At 33.2% G+C, this 23,704-nt stretch overlaps 2 protein-coding genes across 2 annotated transcripts; both read left to right on the top strand.

The window, feature by feature from the left end:
- The first annotated feature begins 3,366 nt into the window (after positions 1-3,366).
- On the top strand, positions 3,367-3,846 carry LOC123686216 (secreted RxLR effector protein 161-like). The gene has a single exon (XM_045626231.1). The coding sequence runs from the start codon at positions 3,367-3,369 to the stop codon at positions 3,844-3,846; it is 480 nt and encodes a 159-aa protein (XP_045482187.1).
- Positions 3,847-10,993: 7,147 nt separating this feature from the next.
- Positions 10,994-13,084, top strand: LOC123685957. Its single transcript, XM_045625857.1, has one exon. It carries the CDS (start codon positions 11,222-11,224, stop codon positions 12,122-12,124), a length of 903 nt encoding a protein of 300 aa, XP_045481813.1. The 5' UTR covers positions 10,994-11,221; the 3' UTR covers positions 12,125-13,084.
- Positions 13,085-23,704: the final 10,620 nt, after the last annotated feature.

The following is a 23,704-nucleotide window of genomic DNA, read 5'->3' as shown; positions in this document are numbered from 1 at the left end:
AGAATTGTAAATTTGCATTAAGAAATAAAGGGATTATTATTATTATTATTATTATCATTCGTGATGGAATGTAGACAAAGTATTTAGTAATATCAAGATTGTTCTTTTCTGTTAGAAGAAGAGACAATTCAGTGATATATATTTTTCTATGGTTGACACTGTTGACAATTGACACAACAACAAGATGGAGGTTCAGTAATGTAATGACGTAGCGTTGTAATAAGTCTTCAGTTTGTTAATAATAAATATCTTAAAATATTACTTTGCTTCCACAAAACATAAACCCTAACAGGTTATGTGCCCAGACATACACGGCAAGTAAAAGTAATTAAGGAAGTTGTTCTTGTTCAAAAATAAAATCTTTGTGCTAACACGCGGAGACAAAATGGCTGGTTCTCAATACATGTCTGTTGAGAAACTAATAGGAAGGGACAACTACAGTGAGTGGAAATTTGCTATGAAAGCTCTTCTGGAATTAGATGATCTGTGGGATGTAGTCAGTGGTACAGAAACTGACGAAAAGAAGGACAAAAAGGCTCTGTCCAAAATAATACTTTCTGTCGACAAAATAAATTATTCCCACATCAAATCTGCCACAAAATCGAAGGAAGCTTGGACCAACCTCGAAAAAGCTTTCGAGGACTCAGGACTGACAAGAAGAGTAGGACTCCTGAGATCACTCATCAACACAAAATTGGAAGACTGCAAATCAACAGAAGAATATTGTGATAGAATAATATCAACTGCTCACAAACTGAATGAGATGAATTTCAAAGTGGAAAATGAATGGGTTGGAACTTTACTTTTGGCAGGTCTACCCGAAGAATATCGTCCGATGATAATGGGACTAGAAAGCAGTGGTACACAAATAAGTGGAGATTCCATCAAGGTAAAGCTATTGCAAGATGTAAAAACTCAACAAGATCCAAAGTCAGTGGATAGTAATCTGGCAATGTTCACTAAAGGTAATATAACTAAAAGTAATCTAAAGAAAAACGTTAAATGTTACAATTATGGAAAGATGGGTCATTTTAAGACAGAGTGCCGTTCAAAGAAAAAGGTGGATAAGAAAACAAGCAAAAATGATTCCACAGCGTATGCAGCATTTCTAACGTCTGAAAACGTCAAAACAGATGTGTGGTATTTGGACTCTTGTGCATCAACACATATCACAGGAAACAGAAAATGGCTAAATGAAGCAACAAACATTAAAGCCAAGGTTAAAACTGCTAATATTAATGATATGATTATCGAAGAAAAAGGAACTGCTTCAATTCAAGTGCATATAGACGGTAAACAAGAATCAATTGAGGTTAAAGAGGTTATGTATGCCCCCGAAGCTGCAGTAAATCTATTGTCCATACATAAAATTGTGGAAAAGGGACACAGAGTAGTATTCGATAGGAATGGTGCGAAAATCTTCAATCGTAATAACTATCTAATAGCAAGAGGTTTTGAGACAAATGGAATTTATCAATTGAACACAGTTCAATCAAACAGAGCATACTTCTGTACACAACCAGAGAAAAATTTGTGGCATCGCAGGTTAGGACATCTCAACCTAAGATCTATGAATTTGCTAACCAAAATGTCAGTTGGAATGGATAAGGACTTCAAGGTGTCAACAACATCATGTTTGTCATGCATTGAAGGAAAACAAAGAAAACAGCCTTTCCAAACAAGTCAAACACAATCTACAAGGCCACTGGAATTAATACACAGTGATTTATGTGGACCCATGGAGACAATATCCATAGGTGGTAGCAGGTACTTTCTGACTTTCATTGACGATTATACGAGGTATGTACACATCTATTTCTTAGCAGAAAAGAGTCAAGTGATAGAAGCTTTCAAAGAATTCAAAAATTTAGTAGAGAACAAGACTGATAGAAAGATCAAAATTTTAAGAACAGATAATGGTACTGAATATGTCAATAAACAAATGAAACTAATTTTAACATCTTCAGGTATAGTTCACCAAACCACAGTGAGGTACAATCCTCAACAGAATGGGGTCAGTGAAAGGGCCAACAGAACTATTGTAGACAAGGCAAGAACCATGTTATCAGAAGCAAACTTAAATAAGAAGTATTGGGCTGAGGCAGTCAACATTTCAGTTTATTTGATGAATCGTTCCCCAACAAAGGCTATTTCAGGGAAAACACCATATGAAGCCTGGTATAACAGGAGGCCAAACCTGGCACACCTTAGAATCTTTGGTTGTCAAGCAATGGCACATGTCCCGGATGAACTACGACAAAAATGGGATGCTAAATCAGAAAGACTCATATTTGTTGGTTATGGTGAAAACAAAAAGGGTTATAGGTTGCTCAACCCAAATACAAATAAGGTAATATACAGTAGAGATGTTGTATTTTTCGAGGATAAAATGGAACAATTAAAATCAGATGAAATAAAGGATGAATCCAACACATTTTTGTGGAAAATAAATCAAGATACAGCAACAATTGAAGAAAATTCAGTCCACGAAGAATCTGAGCAAGATGAACTAGAAACGACAGATGAACAAGGGGGTAGCTCATCAACAGGTGAAGAAGAAATTGTATCAAGTAGAGGGAGAAGAGTAAAAAAACCCAAATATTTACAAGATTTTGAAATTTATGCTACTTATGATCACCTTATACTTTCAGATGATCCCCAGACATATGAAAAAGCAATTGTTGATGAAGAGTGGAGAAAATCAATTGAACAAGAATTGAAATCTCTAGAGAAGTTGCAAACATGGTCAACATGCGAATTGCCGGATGGTAAAGTAGCCATTGATACAAAATGGGTATTCAAAACCAAAGAAGATGGAACAAAGAAGGCTCGACTAGTTGCGAAGGGTTTCCAAATTCAAGAAGAGAATCCACATAACATATATGCACATGTTACGAGGATGTCTACCGTAAGAATGTTATTAGCAAAGTCTTTACAAGAAAATTGGAATTTACGACAACTCGATATTCCAACAGCTTTTTTAAATGGTATGCTCACATCCGAAGTATACATTAAGACACCTAAAGGATTAGACATAGGGAAATCCAAAGTACTCAAACTAAACAGAGCTCTATATGGATTGAGGGAGAGTCCAAGATGTTGGAATAATCAATTCGACAAAATTATGAAGGACTTGGACTTTCAAAGATCAAATTTCGATTTTTGCATGTACTGCAAGAAGGATTGCTGGTTAATTGTATTCGTTGATGACCTAATTATAACCGGAAAAGATGTAGAAATTGAGAAGACAGTAAAATCTTTGAAGAGTTTATTGAATGCTAAGGATATGGGACAAGTTAAAAGATTTCTTGGAATGGAAATAACTAAAACAGCTGAAGAACTCTGAAGAAAGGTGTATCCACACCAATGGTTACAGGATTCAATATAGATCCTTCAAGTGCTCCTGATACAGAATCGACAAATTTTCCCTACAGAAAGTTAGTCGGATCTTTGATGTATTTAGCCTGTACATCAAGACCTGACATTATGTACTCAGTATCATATCTTAGTAGATATTTGGATAAGCCCAACAAAGAGTTGGTTACGGCTGGGAAAAGAATATTGAGATATTTAAAATCTACAGCAGACAAAGGACTTGTATACAAAAAGGGACCAGAAAAACTGGAAGCCTATTCGGATGCAGATTGGGCAGGTGATCGAAGTGATAGAAAGAGCACTAGTGGATCACTAATACTGTATGGGGGAAATCCAATCAGCTGGTTCTCCAAGAAGCAGACTTGCGTTGCACTTTCAACAGCAGAAGCTGAATACGTTGCAGCCGCAGTCAGTGCTCAAGAATTGGTCAACCTGAAGGGTGTTCTCTCCGAGTTCAGTGAAGGGAAGTGAGCGACATTGAAAATGGACAATCTGAGTGCGGTTTCAATGGCGCAAACTTACGAAAATTCAAAACGGGCTAAACACATAGACATTAAAGAACATTTCATTAAGGACTTGACTATTAAAGGGATAATCAAAATAGAATATGTGAACACAAATGATAACTTTGCAGATATTCTGACAAAACCCTTATGTAAAGAAAAATTTGTAAACATATGCAAATTGTTAAATATCATAGAATACTAGGTACGATTGTAAAACTTTTGTTGAGAAAAGTGTTTAAATCGAGGGGGAGTGTTAGAAGAAGAGACAATTCAGTGATATATATTTTTCTATGGTTGACACTGTTGACAATTGACACAACAACAAGATGGAGGTTCAGTAATGTAATGACGTAGCGTTGTAATAAGTCTTCAGTTTGTTAATAATAAATATCTTAAAATATTACTTTGCTTCCACAAAACATAAACCCTAACATTTTCAACAAAAAAAAATTTGCATTATTAGGGCAATCAAAGTAAACACCAACCCTCTTCAATCCCTTTCTGCATATTTTCACTATTTTAAAGTTATGATAGTTGGGAAATGTATACAAAAGCTCACCTAAAGTAATTGGATTCAGATTTCCTATATTCTTGTCCCTGGATTCAACATGAACAAGAAAAGGACTTCTATCTGTTATCTTTTATTCATTGCATGAAAGTCTCTTATCCAGGTTAATTTCAAACCTCCTTTGAATATTATCCATAAAAAAGTTACCTTGTTCAGCCAGAACAGAATCATTAACAGAGGCTCTATTAATTATATTTTTAACATCGTCCTTGATACTAAATAATTCTAACCTATTGTTCGAAGATTGATTTAGAATACGATCGACAGCTTGTTGAGATCGTGGAGATAGCAAATCAAAAACCCGGGGGGGCACACCGGGACTATCTATACTCATTGAAAAGAGGTAAGATACTACGCAGGCACCTTATCAAACGTGCTCACAAACAAGGTTAAATGAAGTTAAAAAAGTGTCGAAAGAAAAAAAAACAGCTGTATTTACTTGGGCAATACGAAGAATTCAAACTAATCAATATAATCTTCTTAAATGTTTGACTATATTATATGTTTCTTATATGGAGTGTACCTGCGCATGGACTGATAAATAGAATAATATGTTCAATAAAGCAGTCTTCCACTAATCGTGTTATGAATGACAACCCTAACCAAGAGATAGAGTCGGTATTAAGGAATTGAATAATAGTTTGTGGTATAATATCAAAATAAATTGAAATATGGGTGATTATAGAGGTTTACCCGCAATGGACTTCTCCGGAAATATTTCAGAGAATTGGAGAATATGGAGACAGAAGTTCGAAAATTATTTGGTTGCTACGGAAGTAGGCAAAAAAGATGAAAAGATTCAAATTGCACAATTACTGCATTATATAGGTGAGGAAGGTTTCGTAATTTACAATACTTTCACCTTTGCCAATGATGATGAAAAAAACAAAATAAAAACCATCATAAACAAGTTTGAATGTCATTTTTTGCCGAAGAAAAACTTGTCATTCGAACGATACCGATTTTTCACGAGAAAACAATTGACAAATGAAAACATCGAACAATATGCAACTGATCTGAAAAACAGAGCACGTTCCTGTGAATTCGGTGATTTGAAAAATAGCCTCATAAAAGATATCTTCACTTGTGGATTACAAAATCAAACACTTCGTGAAAAGTTACTACAGGATGATCAAATAGATTTAGATGGAGCAATTAAATTTTGTGTAACGATTGAAAATTCTAAACGACAGGCTAGTGTCATCACACAAGAGACCAGTTCTTCGTTATCATTGGAAGTCAAATCAGTAAGAAAATCAAATAACTATCAACACGTCAATAAACGGCTAGGAAAATACACCAACCCTATTGATGAACAGCGGCAAAAATCCAGAGAACAGAATATAACGAATTCTTCTGGTAAAGGACACAGACTCAGCAAAAATAATGGAATTTGTTATCGATGTGGTGGAGTACATATGAAAAACCAGTGTCCATCGTTCGGAAAAAAGTGCAACATGTGCGGAAAATTAAATCATTTTTCTAGAATGTGTCAACAGAAAAAGGTAAATACAGTGAATTTAAGTCAAAGTGACCCAAACGAAAATGATGATTGCTTATACAAAGGAAAAATTGGTGATGATAAAAATGATAATTCATGGTATGTTTTGCTGCAAATAAATAATGAAATTGTAAAATTCAAACTTGACACTGGAGCACAAGCTAATTTAATATCAATGAAAATATTGAAACTAATTAATTTTCGTTCCGAGCTCATATTGAAAAATGATAAAATTCTTAAATCATATACAAATGATAATTTGGGGATTTTGGGAAAGTGTTTCTTGAATTGTCGGTATAAAGAAAACATTCATAAATTAGAATTTTTTGTGGTGGAGGAAGATTTTCCTTGTATTCTCGGTTTGGATACATGTATGAATTTGAATTTGTAGAAACGTATAGATGTTTTGAATGATAATACTGAAATAAATAATCCAATATATTACAGAAAAATTGTATATAAAAATTTAGATCTCTTTTTGGGATTGGGTTGTCTCAAACAACAATATCACATTAAATTAAATGAAAACGCGATTCCTGTAGTACATCCTCCGAGGAGAATACCTATTCCAATACTTAATAAATTCAGAGAAACTTTGATTGACTTAGAAAAAAAGAATATTATTAGAAAAATCGAAGAACCCACCGATTGGGTGAATTCGGTAGTGGTTGTGAGAAAAAGTAATGGTTCATTACGTATTTGCTTGGATCCAGCTGATTTGAATCGGGCAATAAAAAGGGAATATTTTCCGTTGCCGACAATTGATCAAATAATTTCGAAAATGACTGGTGCTTGTATTTTTAGCACATTAGACGCAAATTCTGGATTTTGGCAAGTACCATTAGATGAGGAAAGTTCAAAATTGTGTACGTTCTCAACCCCATATGGAAGATACTGTTTCTTGAGACTTCCTTATGGAATTCGCTCAGCTCCTGAGGTTTTTCATAAACGATTCAAAAATATCTTTGACATAGAAGGTGTTGATTGATACGTAGATGATATAATAGTGTGGGGGAGTACACAGGAAGAACATGATAAACGTTTGAATAAAATTTTTGAAATTGCAAGAGAAAATAATATAACTTTCAATAAAGAAAAATGTAGATTTGGTTTGAACGAGATTAAATTTCTTGGACATAAAATTACCAGTAATGGATTCTTTCCAGACGAAAATAAAATTTCAGCTATTAAAAATTTTCCTATTCCACAAAATAAAAATGATGTTCAGAGATTTCTAGGTATGATAACATATGTTGGTCGTTTCATCCCTAACTTGTCAAACAAGAATTACCCTCTTCGTGAATTGTTAAAAAAGACGTGATCTTTGAATGGAACGAGCAGCACATGAGATCATTTAATGAGTTAAAAAATTTGTTGATTAAAGCTCCAGTGTTACAGTTCTATGATGTGAACAAACCTGTAATTGTTTCTGTGGATGCCTCGAAAGATGGTGTTGGTGCTTGTATCTTGCAAAACAATCTTCCTTGTGCATACGCATCTAGGGCACTCACAGAAACACAGAAAAATTGGGCTCAAATTGAAAAAGAGCTTTATGCTATTTTGTTTGGATGTGAAAGATTCAATGAGTATGTTTTTGGTCGTAAATTTGTTGTCGAAAGTGATCACAAGCCTTTGCTAGGTGTTTTTAAAAAGTCTCTTACTTTATGTCCCTCGAGACTTCAGAAAATAATGATCCAATTACAGAAATACGATTTTGAAATAATTTTCAAACCGGGTAAAGATCTTTTCATTTCTGATGCATTGTCTAGAGCATTTTTGAATACTGGCGAGGAAAAAAATATTGTCAATGATTTAGAAGTTTGTGCTATAAATATGAGTTTTTCAATGTCAAATAAAAAATTTAAGGAGTTGATCGGAGAAACATGAAAGATTCAGAAGTAATGAAATTAAAAAATGTGATCAAGGACAGATGGCCTTTAAAAATTTCTAAAATTCCTTCAGAAATAAAAAATTATTTTAAATTCAGGGGTGAAATTATCGAAAGAAACGGCTTATTATTCAAGGGGCAGCAGTTGATTATTCCTAACAAATTGAGGAGGGATATCATACAAAAAATTCATCTTGGACATTTTGGCATACAAAAATGTAAGAGTAGGGCAAAAGATTGTTTTTATTGGCCAGGCATGTGTAAACAAATAGAAGATACTATTCTTAATTGTCGAATTTGTTTAACACACCGGGTGTCTCAACAAAGGCAACCCTTAATATACCATGATATACCAAAAATACCCTGGTACAAAATTGGATGTGACATATTATATTTAGGTCATACTATGTATTTACTTGTAACTGATTTCTACACGAAATGGGTTGAATTGGTATTGTTAGAAAATAATGCACATTCAAAAACAGTTGTTAAAAATTTAAAATCAATTTTTGGTAGCTTGGGTATTCCGGCAATATTAATATCAGATAATGGACCTCAGTTCAATTGTCTGGAATTCAAGAATTTTGCGGAGGTATATGATTTCACACAATCACACATATAACTTCTAGTCCTAACTACCCTCAATCAAACGGAATGGTAGTGAGACAAAAACAAACGGTAAAAAAATTGTTGTACAAAGCTTTAGATGAAAAACAAGATTTAAACTTAGTTTTGCTTATGTATAGAAATAGTCTTTTAGAATGTGGTTTTTCACCAGCACAATTATTGATGTCCCGCAATTTGAGAGTTATAATACCCACCACTGACAACTATCTGAAGCCTAAAAATGTAAAGTTCAAAAAATTTGATGACAAAATAAAACTTGATCAGCAGAAACAGAAAGTAAATTATGATAAAAATTGTGAAATTCTAAAACCTATTGAAATCAATAAAATGTCAGATATCAGGATAAATTTAAAACTAAATGGCAGTTTGGTAAAGTCATAGATAAACCAAGAGAGAGATCATACATCTTGCAGAAATCAAATGGTTCAACGATTACTAGAAATCGTAGGTTTATTGAAACATTACCAAACTCCTCTGAAAATGAAAATATTTTTCCTGTTGAAAGGGGAGATGATGGTTCTCATTTTTGTGCTGATGATACATTTGAAGATTTAGATTTATGTTTTAATTAAAAAAAAAGGGAGATATTATGAAGTTGTATTTGTTCTTAGAATAACTTAGCTGCTTTGACTATATTATATGTTTCTTATATGGAGTGTACCTGCACATGGACTGATAAATAGAATATGTTCAATAAAGCAGTCTTCCACTAATCGTGTTATGAATGACAACCCTAACCTATAGAGATGTGACACATAACATACATATCAAAATGACATTAAAATTTCAATTAGAATACAGTATCAGGTAAATATAATAATAATGTTGGATTTGATTTTGAGTTTTCTTCCTATTCTGTACTGAACTGTGTAGATTGAATATCAAATAAAAACTCAGTTTAATATCGAGATATCTAGTGCGAATAGTTATTTATAATACAAGTGCAGAAGGCATTGATATTCTTCTACGAGTTCAAAATTCGAAAACGAGCCACGAAGTGGCGAGTTTTCGAATGAACGAGTGGTAGAATGAGCTTTCTGTACGAGTATTATACATTATTTTCTCTAATTCGTTGCATTTTTATTGAAATTAATGAATTATTTCCATAAATATCAATTAGTAATTTTTGCATTGAAAAATATTGGTTGGCAGAACTGATTTATTTAAGGCCGATTGATGATTTGACAGATAAAGCCGTGGCGGAAAGTTCGGAGTACCAACATATAATAATGAAATATAACCATGAAAACTGTGCGTTTCTGATATATTCTCGCACAATTTTGTTCTACAAGATGTGGAAGAATGAACGGAATAACCACAGAATTAGAGAAAAGCCATTTCTTGCATTCCTTTTTGAATCGTGCATTTTTGAAATTTTCTGTTTTTATGTGTAGAGGGAGTAAGTTGAATATTTTGGGTGCTACATAGGAAATACATTTCTGGGAAATTCTTTTGCACTTTTTAGGAATCTCTCCTATGCATTGTGAAATTTGTCTAGTGTTATATTTTTCCGTACGTACAGACTGTATTGAATTTCGATCTTTGGAAATGTTCAAAAGGACTTTGTATGCGTACAATTTCCTCAATCGAAGGACATGAAGATCTTGGTACAATTGTTGAGAAGAATATCTTTGAGTGTTCTGTAGTATAAGTTTTATAGCCCTTTTCTGTAAAATATCCAACGGATTAATTGTGTTCTGATAGCTACTACCCACTACCCCACGCTAATATACCGTACTGCATGATGGATTCAAATAAAGCATGATATACAATTTTCAAGTCTGATTTGTTCATGAAATTTCGCAATTTTCGCAAGATGAATATACTACTTCGAAGCTTGGATGCAGTTATTTTTTATGTGTTTATCAAATCGCATACCCGCATCCAAGATGATTCCTAAGTATTTAATTTCTTCAACTACTTCTATTTTTGATGCACAACTACATATTGGATCCATATCGCCAATGCAATAATTATTGTATAAGATTATTTCTTTAAAATTTGGCTTTGTACGGCTGTCTATGAAAAATGGCAAACATTTCGTTTTCTCCAAGTTGAGTGTTAGAAGGTTGATATCGAACCAGTTTTTTATGATTTTCATAGATCTCTGCATATTAATTTTTAGTTCCTCCCAAGTCCTTCCGTTTACCAAAACGACTGTATCATCTGCATATGATATGCATTTGCTGTTTTTATCATTTAACATACTTTTTGTTTGAACTTTCTACCTTGTCTGAGAGCTGAGATATTGGCTGTATGGAACATAGTGGGACAGCCTGTATATGTACGCACCTAATGGATTAATTTATTTTATAATATACGCAGCTTCATGTTCCACATATCGTATTACGTATGAATGTATTGGGGTCAAAATGAACTTTATTTTCAGTTCGCTTGAATTCGAGTACCTTCAAAGTACTCTAATTTTCTTGGAAATTTAACGATAGACTCGCAATTTGTTCATAAAAATTCAGCTCATTATTTGAATATTTTGAAAAGAATTGTATACCTCAAAGATTGCTGGGAAACTTTCAAATTTTCAATACTTTGTTCATCTAGATTAATCAGAGTATAATTTCTGGTCAGAAACTGCGAATTTCAACGGATTCTGATTTAATTTTTTTTTTTTTTATTTCTAGGTTCTCGTAAGCACTTCCAATACACTCTCTTCGTCATCCACAACAGCGTCGACAACAAATGACAGGAAGAGGAAGAGAACTGAATGCTCTGTATCGGAGCAGAATAAATCCAAAAAAATGAGCAAGTTTCAAGAGTTATGGCTTGAAGACAGGAGATTCAAATTGTGGCTTGAAAGGTCGAAAAAAAATGGTAATTATGCATACTGCAAGGTGTGTCAGTGTGAAATTGTAGGTTATAAGAGTCTGTTATTAAATCATGAACAGACCAACAAACACAAATTAAATTTTAAAAAAGTTTCGGAAAATTTTAAAATCAATCAGATCTTCCAAAATTCAACACCTCATGATAATGCTGTGAAGGAGGCGGAATTAATATTATCTGGTATGTTAGCCACAAACAATCTTTCTTTCTTATTCATGGACACTTTAGTTCCTGTTATAAAAAGAATCTTTCCTGATTCTAAAATAGCACAAAATCTAAAATTAAAAAGGAGTAAGGCCACTGCTTTAGTTTCAGAAAGTTTGGGAAAAATATTTTTGGACAAATTGAATAATCAGTTGAAAACTCCCGGAACATATTTTTCCCTAATTTTGGATGAAACCACGGACATATCTGTTAAAAAGCAGTGTGCGTTCACTGTCATATTTTATGATACAGAAAATAAGTGCACAAAAACTCAATTCTTTGATTTAGTTGAAACCAAAGGTTCCACGGCATATGATTTGTTTAATGTCTTGAAAAGTAGCCTGCTATCGCGAAATATCCCCCTTGAAAATTTGGTTGGCTTTTCATCAGACACCGCAAATGTGATGGTTGGAGAGCACCAATCTGTATTTGCGCTGTTGCGAAAAGAATTGCCAAATATTGTTTGCGTGAAGTGTTCATGTCATATGGCCCATCTAGCAGCCTCAAAGGCATGTTTGGTATTACCTAAACATGTTGAAGATCTGCTTAGAAACATAGGTAGCCATTTCAGCAGGAGCTCTTCCCGTAGACAAAAGTTTGAAGAGTTCCAATAATTTTTCAAGGTGGATATACACAAAATTCTTTCTCCATCAAATACCCGGTGGCTCTCGGTAAAGGCTTGTGTTGATCGAGTACTCGAACAATACGAGCCTTTATCAGCCTATTTCAGAGAAAATTCTTTTGATGATCTATCATACATAACTGACAGTATTCTGGACACTTTGTCAAATAGTTTCACCAAATTATATTTAGAATTCATGTCTCATGTTCTTGGCCTGATGACTGAGTTTAACCTGGTATTTCAGTCAGAAAAACCGCTGTTATACAAAGTCAAGCCTGAGACTGAAAAACTAGTCAAGACATTAAGCTCTTATTATATGAAAATGCCTATAATAAGGCAATATGGAAAAGACATTTTGAAATTGAATCATGTGAATCCTGATTTTTTTGTGCCATTATACAAAATATATTTAGGTGTTGCTGTTAGCCAAACATTAGCAGAAATTAAAAGTAAGTCCATTGATAAGAAAGACTGGGAATCTGTGGTGAACAATATATTATCATTTTATTTAAAGTTAATTGGCGACATCAAAGGAAGGTTCAATTTTAGTGATCCAATTTTCAATTTAATTGATATAATGGAACCAAAAGTGGCACAGTCCTTCGAAACACAATCACTTTATCCTATCTTGGAAAGATTTCCTGTACTTAAGAAGTACGTAAATCTACAAGATTTGGATAATGAGTGGAGGGCTCATGCTCTTTTGGATTTTGATTCTTTCGGCCTTCAGGCATATCATGATATTGAAAAATATTGGTCCAAAATTTTCAGTCTAAAAAATGAAGCAGGAGTTGATTTATTTCCAAATTTAAAAAATACTTTCTCGTTACTCTTTGTTCTACCGTTTTCAAATGCCAGTGTTGAAAGAGTCTTCAGTGACCTTTTCAATATCAAAACGGATAAGAGAAATCTGTTATCCACGGATACAATTAGAGGTCTTTTGGCAAAAGCGGACGGAATTAAAAAGAATGAAGGAATTTCACTCCAACTAAAGATATGTTGGAAGCCAATATATGGAAGAAGAATATTGATTGATTTTGTTGTTCCTATAAATTTTATATTTCAATCCTTGTAGCCAAATCGCGTTATTACTTTTAATAATTTTTTTTAAACCTTTCATGTTGCAATTTCATTTATTTACACTTTTATTATTTATATTTTACATTTCTGTTTTTGCCTGACTTTTATTCTTGGAGATGAACTCAAAAATGATTGTGTTGTATTTATTCACTACTATTTTTATTTTCACCAAGACTTTCACATGGACTGAGAAGTTGATTAGTGGTTTTATTTTTATTTATACATTTTCATTTCATGTTGTTTTTCAAATGTATCTACACTTTGAAATGGTTGTGTCTTATTTATATATTTATTACAATTTTTATCCAGACGTTTCTGTATAGTCTGTGAAGTAAGTGAATTGTTATTTCCTTTATCTTATATTTATTTATTTTTCTTCTTTTTCATTTCATGTTGTTCCTCTACACTTTAAAATGGTTGTGGCCTATTTATATATTTATCTCTATTCATATATTTATATAGACTGAAATGTGGATTTCGTGTCGCATAATTTTGTGTCGAGTTGAAAACACCCCTATTTTTTATTTTTATTATTATTGTTTTTTCTAGTTACTTCTTCATATGGCATGTGAGCATTTTCATTTTATATTATGTTGAGAGCAAATCTATTTAGCGTCATGTATTTTATTCGAAATGAAGAGACTGCATAACATGTAACCATGTTGAATTATTCATTGTTTAGTCTAGTTTTTTTGTTGAAAATTCTGGTTTTATTGTTATGTTTTTGTAATATACTATGAACATTATTATACTTGGTAGTTTGGTTTTCAAAACAGTTCTGCATAAACGATATCCTACCCAATTCGAAATTGGCGGCATTTTTGATTTTCCCACCACCAAAATAATGTAAATCCCCAGAAAATGAGATAGAATAAATTGTAGGACACTATATAATGTAGCCTCTGTTAACGAAACTTAGTACTTTTCATTGCCGCCCGATGGCATCACAGTAGAAATTCCGGTAAAATTTGAATTTTTTTACCATAAAATTCAAGCGTACTGTTCTGTAATCTGCGCATTACCACGTTTGAATAAAGAATACTAGTTCTATGTTCTAAGATTACCACATATCTTAGAACATTTTACCTCATATAACTATGGTTTCTGTGATCATAACAATAGAATAATAGTTCTATGATCCTAATTGATGTTCGTTAGGCGGTCTAGCCACAGAATAACCCTTTTTTTTATTGTGGTCTAGCCACAGAATAACATGTTTTTCTGTGGTCTGTCAGCGTTCTGTCAATAGAAGAGAGATCGGATTTTTTTCGAATTTTTTCGTAGTTTTTGACAAATATTTCGGATTTTTTCGGAGTTTTTGACCAATATTTCGGATTTTTTGTCGGAAGGCCATTGGCAACACTAACCGTGACAGTCGCAGCCACTAGAGCAGACGACGCACGCGTTCCGCTTCACCGAGTAAGTAAAGAAACGATGAAGTAGTGGTAATCAGTGTGACCAGATTTAGTAGAAATCTACTTGTTTAGTAGATTTTTCGCATTTTCATGGAGTTTTTAGTAGGAAGAAATCCTTTGGTAGATTTTAGTAGATTTCAGTAATTTTTAGTAGGTTTTGGTAGATTTTGGAAGTTTCAAAAAATCTAACCGAGACGGTTGAGAATATGGGAATTCGGATGTCTAGACTGTTCCTATGAATCAATTCATTGTTCATTCTCATTGAGGTTCTAAGTTCTACGTGATTCTAGAAGGATGTACCTACTTAAACATAATAAAATCATAAAACTTCTTTGGTGGTTGTCGGCTGAGAATGAATACAAAGAATGCGAAGGGTGCCTCATTAAAAACAGATGGTGTGTAAACTTCCCTTGAAAATATAGGTACCATTATCTCACATTTGGTATTCTATTTAGTGGAAAAAAATATGTCTAACTGGAATTTCATCGACAAATTCGGGTGGCTGGATATTTCAGATTTAAATATATTCATTTCACATAACAAAATCATTTTTTTGATGACCTTTATTCAATATTATATAAAATTTTTACGATGATAAATTTTTGTATTTCCAATCAATTCAATTATTCAGATTCATATTATTTTATAATACGTGGCTATGAGCAAATGTTCAATTGAATTTAATGAAAGCAAATAAAAAAGACCTTCAAAAATATACTGCCGTTTCAATTGAAAAAGGGCGTATCTGCAAAAAAGCTCATCAAAGATATGTATTTGTCTTTGAAGACTTTCACTTCATTCACAGATTCAATTGAATTAATATGAGAAAGAAATACATGACAATGTATGTAGGGTTTTTATATCGTTGTCTAGGGGTTTATATAAAAAAGGCCGCCGGAACTTGACTAATGTTTATTTACACAATGTACAATTCAACTTCAATTGAATGTACAGCCACTGAACTTTCGTCTATGGAACTATCGAAGCTATTTTATTCCGTCTAATTGTTAATAGTCTAATTATCGAATTATCTAACTATAGTCTAAGATCCCGATATAGAACGACCTTCACCGAGATGCTTATTTGATAAAACGTATTTTATATTCAATTTAACATGTCAATGAATATATCACATATGGGTTGCCTAACAAATTTCAGTCCAGATTAGGTTTAATTAATAATTAAAAAAAATTTTTTTTCGAACATTTCACCGGTTTGCTTATTAGATAAATTCTATACCAATCGAAAGTATGAAGCCCATAGAATGTTCAAACGTTAGGTTGCCTATTTTTTTCCGGTCACAACTCTCGGTTGCCAGGTATAAACAGGTCAATCTATACTAGCATTTTGCAACGGTCTGACTATTTAATCAAAATCCATATGATTAAAGATTATTTTATTATGAACACTGTGGTATAGGGTTGCCTGCGAAAAATCAGTCCAGAATCCCGGTTGTCGAATTCTAAAAAGTTGAATATTGCTGCGAATGAGGACGCAGCATAGCAGCTGTTTGAAGTCCGTCCAGTGAAAGAAAGAGAGTGGGCATGCTATTTGTTCTTGGAAATATATTTTACGTCGAATCATATGCGTCTATCACGTCAAATTCTTCAACCTTTTCCCGTCTAATCTGTAACGTCGAATCCTAACTATGTCCGTCTACTCTCTTACGTCGAATTCTTTCCTCGTTGGTCTGTATGGTACTTCAGTCTCCGTTTTAAGTCTCAAGTACCTCTTCCCCTTACGTCTCCCTATATCGATAAATCTGCATGGTGCAACCTTTTAGGGTCGATCGTGTAGTTCTCGTTCCGTAAAGTCAGTAGCGTATCATTCAGTCGGGTGTTAAGAATTTGGATCCCACACTCGGCCATCCTACTGAGAATCCGACTCGGATTCATACTGTATCCAAGGCTTCATATACTCCGAACAAGTCGATGTTCGGATGGGTCCTTCGTGGTTTCCTATCTTAACTACGTCATATCTATCATTTCTCTTCACGTTGATCACTTCGTATGGTCCTAAAAATGTCTTATGCACTTTTAATCCTGCTCGAAATTCAGTTCTTCTAATCGAAACTAGGTCATCCTCTTTGAAAAATACGGCTTTACTCCTTTTTCCGTTAAAATTTTTCCGATTTTTATTTTCGACTTTCATTAAGTGCTGCTTATGAAATTCTCCTCTCAAATTTTCTCTGGCTTCGTCAAACTGTTTCTTCACTTTTTCTTCTATAAGATCGGATAACACAATATCTTTCTTTTTTCTGATCTTATTCCTTTGAGTTATTTTCACTCTCCCTAACAATCCATTTTCGTCAAGTGGTTTTTGTTCTTGTTCCTTTTCCGGTGTTATGCATATCGGTTCTTCATCTTTGCATACTTCAAAATTGGTAGACATCGTCTTTTTTGGCTTAACATCCCCAATAATTTGTTCCTTTAACTTTCTGTCTAACTTGTCGTCTACGTGCGTCAAATCAATATCATCGTCATCAACTCTGATACTCATCAAAAATATTTCTTCTATTTTGTGTACAACTATTCCTTCTTCTCTTATGAGTACTTCTGCTTGCTTCAATAAATTATTTCCAACTATAACTTGGAAATCCATCGTCTGTTTGGGTAAAATATAAAACAATATATCAAATTCTTCGCCGTCTATTTCAACATTTTTCCTGATTGAACCTAATGTTTTGACTCGATTTGATCCTTTTCCTTTAACTAAGATATTATCCTTCGAAAGCAAATCGTCTCTGAAATATAATTCGTACACGTCTTGTCTAATCGCGCTTATGTCACTGCCGGTATCAAATAATGCTAATAATTTAATTTCGTCAAACGTCAATGTTATTGCATTTCGCGGTACTATATTCATAGTATTTACATTAGTAGAAGTATGAGTTTGTTGTGAAATTTTGTCAGAACAGTTCGATGATAAATGACCAAATTTCTTACAACTAAAACATTTCACGCCTTTACTTTTGTCTGGACAGTCTTTCGATTTATGACCGTGGCTTCCACAATTATAACATAGTTCTTGCTTATAACTTCTATTTTGATAACTAATTTTATCTCTATATTCCTTCTTAAATTCATGTTTTTTCTCGGGTCTCATATCGTCTCTTATCGTTTTGAAAGGTTTGATAATTCTTACAGGTTGTTTCTTGGAAATAGTTTCATAGAGTTTCACTTTTTCTTTGAATTCTTGAAAGTTTCTGGCACCATACAATATAATTTTATTTGATGATTCGTCTTGTATCCCGCCTATGATGTATTGTATTACAACTTCATTTTCTATATTGGCTCGACTAGCTATTTCCCTCATGATCAATACATATTCTTGCACATTCTCGTCATATCTTTTCTTTCTAAACATCAAAATTTTATGAATTTGTGCACTGTTTACATTGACTTCAAACTCTTGAATCAATCTTCTCTTCAAAATACTCCAAGTTCTAATACCTTTTTGAGATTGTATGAATAGTTTCGCGAGACCTTTCAAAGATTTCTTTGCAAATGTCAACTTTTGCAAGTCATTCCATCCCGTCACTTCTGCAATTTCTTCGAAATCCTCGATCCACCTTTCTATCGGATAATCGTCTTTTCCGTCAAATGACTTAATACTATCCTCTACGTCTCGAAAGGTCAATGAAAAAGTTTTCTTTTTCATACTTTTCCGTCTATTCAATTCATCATGTCTCAAAGAATATTTCTCGACGTCACTGTTTTCCGTCTCGTCGTCATTTTCGTCATCTCTCTCTGATTCGTTGGAATCCTCTTCTAAATTTCCGTCATCTACTTCGTCATCATTTTGTTCAAAGCCATATTCGAATTTTATTAAGAATGAGCATACACGATCGATAATTACGTCATCAGTTCCACTATAATCCAAGCCAAGCATATTGGAAACGGTTATCAGGTCTGGGAGTCTTAGTTGTTTATGAACGTCTTGTACTTTCGTCAAGTGTTGGTCTGAGTTTCTGTCCCACACAAAACCCGAAAATTTACGTTGCGCTCTACGGACCTTATGCGGTTCGCCGTAACAAATAAAATGCAATGCTTTGACAGCGGATAATTTAGCATTAGATATTTGATTCTCAATAATTGTAATATCGCCCAAAGTTGACATTTTCAATAAAAGTACTCAGTCAATATTCAACGAAAAACTGAAAATTCAAATGAACGAAAACCGCCAAATTAAAACAGTAAACTCTAAAATCAATACTAATTCGACCATGCTATCTCAACTTGAAATTATCAAAAATTCGAACTAATAGCGAACGTAAAATGGCTGTATATTCTCACAGAATAAATCAAATCGATAATCACAAATATCGACAATGTTCAAATGCAATTTCAAAATTCAAAAATATCAAAAAAAACAAATATAAAGTCTCTTCTTTGGTCGTCTTCTTCAACAAGCCTCTCAATATGGAAATTGGAAAGATAAACGTCCTACCTTGAAAGTCTGCATACAATTTTACCATTCATCCTCTGATTACTTCGGAAAATTGATCTCGTTTCGGTCCTTTCGTCTACTGGATCAAAACTCTCTCGTCTACACCTCTGGTACTGGCTTCTTCCGTATTCCCAATTGTTGACATGTATCACAGGCAATTCTTTCTCGTCGCCAATTCTGGACACTTCTACGTCGATTTCGATGTCTTCTCCAAATGATTCTTCAAAATATTTGGTTCTCTTCTTCTATCTCGGACAATGTAGGGGTTTTCTTCTTCTATCCCGTCGATGAAAACTTTTTTTCACTTTTATCCCGGACAATGTAGATAGGGCTTCCTTCTTCTTCGATCCCGGACGAGGTGAGGGTTTCCTTCTTCTTATATCCCGGACGATGTAGGGGTACATCTTCTTTTATCCCGTCGATGAAAAGGTTTTTCCACTTTTATCCCGGACGAGCCCCCAAAATGTAGGGTTTTTATATCGTTGTCTAGGGGTTTATATAAAAAAGGCCGCCGGAACTTAACTAATGTTTATTTACACAATTTACAATTCAACTTCAATTGAATGTACAGCCACTGAACTTTCGTCTATGGAACTATCGAAGCTATTTTATTCCGTCTAATTGTTAATAGTCTAATTATCGAATTATCTAACTAGCTGCGTCTCATATATTTTACGTCGAATCAAATGCGTCTATCACGTCGAATTCTTCAACCTTTTCCTGTCTAATCTGTAACGTCGAATCCTAACTATGTCCGTCTACTCTCTTACGTCGAATTCTTCCCTCGTTGGTCTGTATGGTACTTCAGTCTCCGTTTTAAGTCTCAAGTACCTCTTCCCCTTACGTCTCCCTATATCGATAAATCTGCATGGTGCAACCTTTTAGGGTCGATCGTGTAGTTCTCGTTCCGTAAAGTCAGTAGCGTATCATTCAGTCGGGTGTTAAGAATTTGGATCCCACATGTATATGTTAATTCGGTTTAATCTGTGGATGGCACAAATGAAAGTATTTAAACTTAAAGTCAAATATCCCAAAAGTGATTTTTGCAGATACGCAATTAATCATGAATCGAATTGGTTAAATCTAATTCAGATACTATTGGAGTCAAATAAAATTATCAAAATAATTGTTGTTATTTGAAATCGTACTTCATTTAATCTTATATATTATTTATATCATTGAATTAAAGTATCTTTGAATTAAAAAAACGTATTTTTTTGTTAGTATTTCAGATTCAATTTCGGAACGTATCTTTTATCTAGTACCTCGAACACTCCTGTTCAAAGAATTTTGTATTTGGTTATTTTTTATTGGGTTTCTTGTTGATCTTTGACGATTCTTTCACGATTTCCTTAAAAACGAATGCTATATATTATATAAGAGATGGCGCAAATAAATGTCAAAAATTATAAAAGCACTGTCATGAAGTCAGGAGTTTTTGTGCGATCGCAGCTGGAAGATCGCTTATTTTTGGTGAAATCCACTCGATTCCGATGCTCATTACCTAAATCTAGTTTTGAATTAACTTCCTGCATTCTGCAATACATAACAGGTTGGACAGGATGATCATTTAAAATCAGATTTAATGAACATCGAATGGATTGCACCACAAATAAGCGATTTTTCACCTTTGCAATACATATTGTATAAATAATAATCACCTTTTTCCTACAATTGACAACATGAAAATTGTACATGTGAAATCAAAAGGCAGGAGACTCAACTATTTATAATTCATCGAAATTTATAAGATAGTGAACCGAAAATATATAGAAATTAGAATTTTTGAACATTCAACTTGCTCAAGTTATGCCCGAAATTCCAGACATGGTCAAAAATATTTGGTCCTTCTTTGACACATTTTATAGCCCTTTTTAAGTTTTCTTATCACCTTTTTGTACCTGAATACCTATAAATACTCCTGGCCATTTTTGAAATCTTCATTTTCTGATAAGTTATTGTTGTTGCGCGTTCTTAGTTTTTTGCCATAGTTTTCTCTTATAAAAGTTTAAATTCATTCGAATTTCGCTGTTAAAAAGGATCAAAATGAATAACACTGACAAAAGATATAAACAGACTTATCGGTCTGAATGGGAACAGATCCCTCAGTTTTCATCCTGGCTTTGTCGAAAGAAAGGAAATCAAGATGAGGACATCGCCTTTTGCAAGTTTTGTAATTGCAACTTGCTTCCAAGATTGGCTTCCATTATGGAACATTCAGTAGCAAAAAAACATCTGAAAAATTTAAGTGTTTCTGGAGGGTCTTCAAGAGGAAGTTCTAAAAATCACAATTTTTCAATGTAATCTTTATAATGTGGAAATTAGTGTTAATCGCAATTTTTTTCAGATAGATAAATATTTTAAGCAATCCACATTTTCGCAAGAGATCAAGAAATCTGAAATCAAACTAGCAGCTTTCCTTTTGGAGCACAATATTCCTTTTCGAGTAATGTATCATCTAAGTGATCTTTTGAAAGAGGTTTTTCATGATTCGGAAATAGCCAAAAATTTCTCATGTAAAAGAACGAAATCGGCTGCAGTTTCGTATAATGTAATTGGCCATCACTTCGAAAAACAGATGTTGGAGGATATAAGATCATCATCTAATGGTAATACAGCCTATTCCATAATTATAGACGAGAGTACTGATATAACCATGAAAAAAATTCTTGCTATAGCCATTAAATATTTCTCTGAGAAGCATCAATCGTTGCAAACGAAATTTCTATGTGCCATTGATATACAGGGTGAGTCAGCACAAAATCTTTTTGATGCTTTGCAGTCTGCACTTGTTGAAAGGAATATTGATTTTGAAGATATGATTGGTTTTGCTGCCGACACCACAAATGTTATGTTTGGGGAAAAAGCTGGCGTTATCAGCAAAATACGTACACACAATAAAAACTGCATTTTTATAAAATGTGTATGCCATTCAATTGCTCTATCTGTGAGTTATGCTTGCAAAATTTTTCCCAGAAGTATTGATCAGTTGGTTAGGGATGTTCACAATTATTTTTCACAGAGTTCCAAAAGACAGAGAGAATTCATGGAATTTCAAAATTTTATGGATCTAGAGAAACATAAAATTTTGAGACATTATGACATTCGTTGGCTCTCGTTATATAGTTGTGTGAATAGGATACTAGAACAATGGCCTGCTTTAAAATTATTTTTTCAGGGTCAGTATTTAGAAGACAAACGGCAAAAAGTGTCTTCTGAATTTTTATTCAATTGTTTTAGTGATGAATATTTAAAATTATATTTTTATTTTCTCGATTTTATATTACCCATAACCGATAAATTCAATTTGATTTTTCAAGGAGATTATCCGGTTATACATAGAGTCCACAGAGATATTACAGATTTATTAAAATCATTATTAGGCTGTTATATGAAAGTATCCTATATCAATTCAACATCTATTTATGAAATTTACCCTAAAAATAATTTGTTCATGCTACCAATTGAGAAATTATATTTGGGAATAAATGTTTTTCAACATTTGAAGAGTTTAAAAGACGATGGCAAGGTAACGTTAGAAATGGAAAAGGATTTTTTGGGTAAATGTCAATTATTTCTCATTGAGCTCTGTCAACAATTGATGTCAAGACTACCGACAGATGATTTATTCAAATTTCTATCTTTCTTAGATCCGCAGGTAGCTTATTACCATGAATTTAGTTCGCTTTGTCCCTTATTCGAGAAGTTCCCAAGTATAATTTCTCACCTCAGTCCACAGTTTATCGACGATGAATTTAGAACTTTGAAGTTGGATTCAGAAGTTTTAAATTTATTGAAATCAGAAAACGATGAGACTGATTTGATTGGTGTGGAACAGTTCTGGGTAGTTGTGGGTAAAGTAATGAATTGCGAAAATCGGCCAAAATATCCCAATATTTCTGCATTCGCAAAAAAACTATTGTGCCTACCCCTTTCAAATGCCAAATATTTTCGGCTATTAACCGCATAAAAACAAAAGATAGGAACAGATTTCTAAATAAAAATATAGCATTATAATTACATGCTAAAGAAGGAATTAAAGAGATAGGTGATTGTTGTCGTTTTAAACCTACAAAAAATATGCTCGATGCGATGGATAGTGAAAATTTATACAGATATGTTAAAGAAGATGATTTGACTGATGTAGGTAGAATGATACTGATTTTTCAATTATTTTTTTTATGTTCAACTGTAGTATTTCATTTTTTCATCTAATGTTATCTTTATCTGAAAGATTTTAGTTTTTATTTCTATTTATATCCTTTTGTTTATATGAATATATAAATTTGTTTGTTCATATTTGCTATTTTGATCCTATTTGTATTTGTTCGTTTTTTTTCCTTTTTTCCTCATCTGTACTATCTATCCTATTCATGAAGTAAAATTCAACCATAAGAGATATTAGAATAAAGTGTATTCTGAATAATGTTGAAATCTAATGCAGTACCATCTGTGAAATTTTGTCAACAAATGTGTTAGTAGATTTTTAGTAGATTTCTGAACGGTGTTGGTAGATTTTTAGTAGATTTCTGCGGAAAGTTTAGTAGATTCACCATATTTCAATCTGGTCACGCTGAGTGGTATTTCACTGTTGATGTTTCCATCTCCCACTTATGCTACACCTCTCA

This window comes from Harmonia axyridis, chromosome X (assembly GCF_914767665.1).
Source record: "Harmonia axyridis chromosome X, icHarAxyr1.1, whole genome shotgun sequence".
Classification (NCBI taxonomy): domain Eukaryota; kingdom Metazoa; phylum Arthropoda; class Insecta; order Coleoptera; family Coccinellidae; genus Harmonia; species Harmonia axyridis.
This window is presented reverse-complemented; position numbering and strand designations above follow the sequence as displayed.